Genomic DNA, 7,246 nt, shown 5'->3' with positions numbered 1-7,246 from the left:
GCATGCTAGTGTAGGAGTAACTAAACCATGGCACCCCGTCTGTTTGTGAACTACAGGCCACAGAATGCCATTGCCGTAATAGGAAACGCACAGAATACTTGTTCCATAATAACCCACAAGTTATATACCTCTCGATAGAATCCATATTCCGCATCGCTTGTATCTCAACACTAATATTTGGAAAATAAAAATGAAGGTGTTTGCCCATATGCAAGATGGCCGCCGCGGCGCCAGCGCACTGTGGTAACGCTAGTGACAGACTCTGACCTCTGCCGGCCGCCCTGCGTTGCTTCGCGGAATTCAGCCTAGGCTTTTTGGTTCCATTATCGATGCCGTAGCCCCTGCCAAGCAAGCCCGTTCAACCTGTTTCAGTTTTCGTTGGAGGAAGAGAAAGGAGAGAGTCGGGTTACAAGATGGCGGCTGTGTGATCGGTGAGCAGGACGGAGGAGGAGGCGGGGATTCGGCGCAGGCTGGAGGGGGTCGGCGGAAAGACGGACGGCGAGGAGACCCCGGCTGAGACATCCTCCTCCTCTACAGCGACCTCACCCCCTAGCCCGGGGTTGCCGGCACAGGATGAGCCGCGGCGGGGGCTGCCCGTGAAGGCGGAGGGAAGCGGCGGCGAGGAGGAGGAGGACGAGGAGGAGGAAGAAGAGGAGGAGGAGGACGAGCGCTTGGGCGCAGGGTCACGGAGCGGCGGGATCATGTCTGACACCCGGCGGCGGGTGAAGGTCTACACCCTGAACGAGGACCGGCAGTGGGACGACAGGGGCACCGGGCATGTGTCCTCCACCTACGTGGAACGGCTGAAGGGGATGTCCCTGCTGGTCCGGGCCGAGTCCGACGGTGAGTTCCTGTGGTTGGGGCTGTATGTAACATGTATGTGCACACGTGTGTAGCTGCTCTCCACCCTCATGCCCCTATATAATACATGGTATCCCTCCGCTCCTCAGTCCTCACTGCCTCATCGTGTTCCCAGCATTCCTCATAGCCAAGTGTGGGGATCTCCAGCTGCGGTGGAACTACAAGTCCCAGCATGTCCTATGGCTGGAGGGCCACATGCTGCCCCAGTCAGCTTGTATAAGGCATTGGTGTGCTTGCTGGTGGTAGACGTTGTTGGGTCACCAAATGCAGAAGGGCCCTCTTACTCTAGAATTATTTGTTACTCTGGATGTTTATGCCCATTGGCAAGCCTTTACTTTCCCACTGCAGAAAAGTTATCTATACAATAGAAGCTTAGTGGATGAAATGGAGAGGGGTGGGTGCCAGGCAGGAGTATGGGTGCCATCGGCCTTTGGGAATATTCCGCTGCTGAAGTTTGCCTTCTAATAGATTTTTCTGTTCCCTATGCTGTGTGGCATTTTGTTTTCCACAATTGGAACCTCTTAAGACGTAAATTAGGTTATTATTATATAGTTCACATTACACTGCTGTACAGAGAAGTCATTCACAGATTACCATCTATATTCCCTACCACATGTGTACTCACATACAGTATATACTGCATGTACACAATAGGGTTATTTTATTTGTTGTAAGATGTACTTCCTCATCTTTGTGGCTACTGCTGCGTCAGTTACGTTAGCCGCTACTTAACCGCTATGTAAGAATTTTCGGCGAGGGAACCGCAAAAGCTTTAGAGCGGAGGATGCTTTCACAGCTATTCTGAAAGCAATTGCTGAGGTCTGGCCACCTGTCTCCAACAACTAACGGTACTTTCACACCACCCTCCTGTGTCCACGCCACCATCTATGACCTTTTATTAAAGTTGTGGCGAGCGCGCCGCCGAGCCCGAAGCGCGCCCTCGAGGGGATGATGATGCTTAGCAGCAGCATTGTCAGCTCGCCACAACTTTACTAAATGTAATAGATGGTGGCGTGGACACAGGAGGATGGCGATCGCGGCTTGCCATAGTTGCATAGCGTAAGCGGTGGATGCAAAGATGAGGAGTTACCGAATAATTACCCTACCAGTGTGAGGCAAACCAGTTTGCTGCCCAATAATGGGGTTTGTAGTATGTACCTCGTTTATATCGATGGTAGCTGAATTAAATTCTACTTGGTGTTTGTAGCCTGCAGGCATATTGGCCAATTACAGTAGCCCTACCATCACAAATTTTTCTGAATACCTTTGTGGGTTCCAAAGTAAAACTTGTGATGAAGATGGATGTGGTTTTCTCTCCTCAGGTGGCAGATTTTGCAAGACTCTAAATCCTGTTTCTAGAGCACTTTTGTGCTTCTCTTGTATCATGGGCAACATTTTAATGTAGTGATTAGAATTACTAGTTCACCAAGATTTTGTGTCCAATAGCCATTAAAGCCCTAGATGTGTGGGGGTTTGTATGTTCTCTACATGTTTGCGCGGATGCTCTGGTTTCCTTCCACAAAACTATTAACATACCTGCAGGGTAAATGGTTTCTGGCAAACAAGTTTAGGTTATACATGTGGTAGGGAATATAGATTGTAATTATCCATGGGGACAGAGACTAATGTGAAGGGCCCAATATTTCTGTAAACCGTTGCGGAATAGAACTGATCTTTATTCATTTTAATAGTTCTTACCAATTGTTACTGGTGCTTTTATAGAAGTAAGTACACTTGTGATTTCACAGCTCATTCAGCGGCAAACACTGTTCTGTTAAACAAGTATTACCACCTCTTCAGTGGTCCAAATTCTTTGACACTTTTTAAGAACTGGTGTAGCCCTGAAGGTAAAACGGAAAAACAAATTATGTAAGTTTCTGGTTAACCATACTCCTTGATCTGCTGTCTTACCTTTGAGGGCGAATGGTAGTTTGCAGCAAACTTATATAATTGTATTACTAGCCAACATAAATATTACGTCATGGAAATTGAACATGTTGAAGCACTTGAACACTCCTCAGTAGTTAATATATGTATAATCAAATTACCAAAGACAGTTAAATTTACTATAATCCAATTTAAAGCCTTCCTATCTAACATGCAGTATCTGTCTTGTGTTATTGGAGAAAGACGCATAGGTCATTTAGTTTCGGTGCTTTGCAAGTGTGAAATAATAATAATGGCTACTTTGTATTATGCGTGTGAATATTCTTTACAGCGTAATAGCGCTGCATGTTGCTTTTTATGGCTTTGAATTGTTCTGCTTTAAAAATGCAATATATGGTTATACACAGCAACTGTTAAAAGTAAAACGTATAAGCCACAGTTGCTATTGCTGCTGTTGGATTTTATGATTGCCGATTTACGTGCTAGTTTGGAACGCTAATGCAGTTTACCAGTCAGCAGCGAAGCAGGTAAGACACAGACTGCTTTTATATTATGTTTGTAAATAGCAGCATTATAATCTGTATCTCTTTGCCCAATCCAGAAACCCCTTTGTTGGTCTCTTACAGTTTTTTTTTTTTTTTTTATCACTGTTTCCAATTGTAAAGTGCAACGCAATATGCTGCACTATATAAGAAACAACATAAATTAAACCAAATTTAAAGTGCAAAAATGGCTATCCAAATTAAGTTCCAGATTTAGGAAAAACTCTGTACGTATTTGCATAATTTTTGGATATTTTCCTCCATTGAATGGTTTCTCCAAAATGCTGTATAACAACCTAGTTAGATACTGTTAAGTATAACAAAAAATAGTTTCTAACAGGAAATGATTAACTTTGCATTTCACTTGGTTGTTATGTTTCTTTATGTATACAAATTAACTTTCTTGTCTTTTCAGGTTCATTACTTTTAGAATCGAAGATTAATCCAAATACTGCATATCAGAAGCAGCAGGTTTGTGTTAATGTGTTGTGGCCTACTGTCTTGTTAAATGTGTGTGTTTATTTTTTTTGGGGGGGGGGGGGGGGGGTTTGCATTGAAGAAAAAATTGGGAAAATCTGCATAAAGTTGAATATTCAGACCACCATTATTCTTCATTTGTTTTACAAGCGAGTTACATGTAGTCATGTTTACCCTGATAGGTAAAATCCAAGCTTTGATCGATACTTGGCCAAGAATTCAAAGCCAGGGCCCAAACTTGGTAGCCACTGGTTTCTTAGGAAATACCTTCCAGTACAAAGGACGCCGATATGCTGCCAGTGGTAGCAGGACATTGTAGCTATTTCCAGCAAGGTCTATTGCTTTTTTGGGTACTTGTGTACTTTCACGGCTCCCATTGCATGCCAAATGTAGTGGCATGCGATTTTAGCAGTTTTTAAGCATTTTTTTAAAAAATAGCATGCGATTTTTAACAGAAATGCATCCAAATTAGTATCAAACTTGTTAAATGGCCCCCAAATGTAATTTTTGAGGCTGTACCACCCCCACTATCAACGCGAACCTGAAGCGTGGCGAGCGCAGCGGTACACGTCCTACGACCTTTTCATACCCCGACTATCCACGTCGGCGTGGAGTTGAGAATAGAAAGTGTGGCGAGGGGACGCGGACACCTGTGAAGCCCGCGAGGGGATGCGTATACCTTTGAAGGTATCCGTGTCCCCTCACGGGGCTCGCTGCGCTCGCCACGCTACGGGCTCGGTGACTCGCTGCGCTCGCCACACTTTCTATTCTCAGCTCCACGCCGACGTGGATAGTGGGGGTATGAAAAAAGGTCGTAGGGCGCGTACCGCTGCGCTCGCCACGCTTCGGGTTCGCGTTGATAGTGGGGGTGGTACAGCCTCAAAAATGACATTTGGAGGCCATTGAACATGTTTGATACTAATTTCAATGCATTTGGATGCATTTCTGTTACAAATCGCATGCGATGCGATTTTTTTAGTATACGATAGACATCGTGGGAGCCGTGATTGTACACAAGTACCCTTTTTTGCTCTGCCAAACTTAGTATAGCGAGACCCTAACAATAGTGTAGTGTGAGTGAGATGGACTGGCAGCTAATCAGTGCTGTTGGTTAATTCTGATTGACTGGCTGCTTTTCTCACCAATAAACATATGAAGAAAACAGCACTGCGCTAAAATAGAAACCACATTTGTATTCGACTGGATGCACTGTGGGCGTCTAGCGCACAGGCGCCATTCCCATATCTGTTCTCATCAATGCCTCCAACCCACTGTGAGGTCTCTGGGTTAGAGCCATTGGTGAGATGCATCCAACACAGAGGTGTACACTGCATGGGGCTAGGACACATAGGGGGCCTCGTATGATGAGTGAGGACACATAGTGGGGCCTGGCCAGATGAGAGCGTTCTGTAGACTTGTTACTAGAGTGTATTTCCTAGTCTACCTGGCAATCCTATTGTCATGCCAATTTCTAGGTTTGCAATTGGTGTTTTTGCTGGAACTAGATAGCAGGCTTTTATTTGTATACTGTTCATGTTCGATTGGAACATGACCTGACCACTAACCTGTATCTAATATAGGTACCTTTTTTATAGACTGTGCTTATTTTGTTATGAGAGTGCACTGCGTGCAGAAGTGTGAAGTGCTGTGTAGGAAACTAAAAAATGTCATATTCCATCCAAACGCATGAAAAGTGAATGTACCATTAATGTTTTATATAATTGCTGTTTTTAACAAGCGGCAGACCTGGCGTGAAAGTGTGCCTTTATGGGTGAGGCATTACATGTGTGTTTTGTCTCCATAGCAACCAAATAGATTTTACACTCTATAGTGTAATCATTACTGGGGCATTATAGAGGCATTGGGGTAAATGTATGGTCACCATGTGCTCTTATCACTGCTCCAATCAGCTGCTCTGTATCATTTTATAGGCGGGTAACTTCTCCACTGGCACACTTTTCCACCCTTATCACTGCATCATACATTTACCCCATTGTCACAAGCTGTTATGGCTCTAGCAAAAGTAATTGTGTTCTTTGATAGCTGACAACAGGGTAAGTATTAATGAAAGAGAGGGTACAGAGACAAATCATTTGGCGTGGTCAGGGGAAAATATTGCTGGCAAGATAGATCCTGCTAATAGTTTTTCAACTCATGTAATAATCTTTAATTTTAGCTACAGGTAAATTTTTTTTATATGGCACCTCTGGGCTCCTCAATGCATAAAACAAAAATTGCTGGACATCAGTCCTAATACCCCAGCAGCAAGGTATAAGAATCCAAAGGCTGGATACCATTCTAGGGAGTAAATATTGGTATAAGTAGGGAAGGAAAAGTGCATAAGGGTAGAGGGACCTGCTCATATGCCCTTCCTATCCTGTTGCCATATTGTTATTCCAATGCGCATTCATGCAAGTTTAGTAAGATCCCGCTTTCCCCATAAGTGTAAACTTACATTAGTAGTGATATTTCAGGAACGTCCCTTGTTTAAATGACCAACCCCCCTAATACTGTATGTACAGTATGTGCCATTCAGCATTTATAGAAACCATGGTCAGTCTGGGCTGCATGCGTTTCTGATGTAACGATCAGCTCTAGATATTGGCATCAATATAGCAAAGGGAGCCTAGTGAGAGACATTTTGAATATATATACTGGGTTGCTACTACAGGACAGACATTGGCAGACTAATGGCTGTGTACACACATTATATTGGGTTGAAAACTCCAGTCCTTGAGAGCTACCAACAGTTAACGTTTTCCAGGTTTCCTCAGAGAGGGGCAGATGTATTAAGTCTCAACAAGAGATACAGTGGAGTGTGATGGGAGCTGATTGGCTGGTCACTCACATCAGGTCATGTTACAGGATGAGTTTCAGAAGTGAAAGGAGCTGACTGGCTATTGCTTTATCACCCTTCAATTTATCTCCTATTAAGGCTTAATACATCTGCCCCAGAATCATAAGTGAAGCAATTGGCTTTTCCTGTGGGTCTTTTAAAATGCCAGTGATTGAGTACACCTGTGCAGCAGCTAGGTGGTCTGAAAAAATGTTGGTGGCTCTCGAGGACTGGAGTTGGCGGGGGGGGGGGGGGGGGGATCGGCATCAGCAAATGCATACAGTTCAGTTGCCAGTGCATGTACAGAGGATCAGAGGATGGCGGATGTTGCTGACATGTAGGAGAGCCCATTGTCTGTATTCATACCAGACAATATGTTGGTATATATTTTAATGCATTTGCTAGATCTTACTTTTAGAATTGCTAACCGTACACCACCTCATAAGCAACAGCAAGCAAGGTTTCATTGCATACTGCAATAGTCTTCACTTGTGCAGCGCTTCAGAATAATCGCCTCAAATGACACTGCCTTAGAATTTAATAAGATGATTAAATAATTTCCCAAGTTTTAAATAGTGAACAGATTTTAATTTTTTTTTTACTTTATAGCAATTAATCTTTCACTATAGGACTCTTAACAATT

At 43.8% G+C, this 7,246-nt stretch overlaps 1 protein-coding gene across 6 annotated transcripts in view; it reads left to right on the top strand.

The window, feature by feature from the left end:
• Positions 1 to 291: 291 nt before the first annotated feature.
• The window catches only part of PPP4R3B (protein phosphatase 4 regulatory subunit 3B), a 44,790-nt gene continuing 37,835 nt past the window's right edge, over positions 292 to 7,246 (top strand). For 3 of the 6 annotated variants that reach the window (XM_083175912.1, XM_083175911.1, XM_083175908.1), the window contains exons 1-2: positions 292 to 843; positions 3,706 to 3,761. In XM_083175912.1, the coding sequence (XP_083032038.1) occupies positions 702 to 843; positions 3,706 to 3,761 (198 nt within the window). In that variant the 5' untranslated portion in view covers positions 292 to 701. The remainder of the gene's footprint in view (positions 844 to 3,705; positions 3,762 to 7,246) is intronic. The other 3 variants (XM_083175910.1, XM_083175907.1, XM_083175909.1) reach the window with 2 other exon arrangements.

This window comes from Crinia signifera, chromosome 3 (assembly GCF_055691185.1).
Source record: "Crinia signifera chromosome 3, ASM5569118v1, whole genome shotgun sequence".
NCBI lineage: Eukaryota > Metazoa > Chordata > Amphibia > Anura > Myobatrachidae > Crinia > Crinia signifera.
The sequence above is the reverse complement of the archived record's forward strand: the minus strand, read 5'-3'. Positions and strand labels throughout refer to the sequence as shown.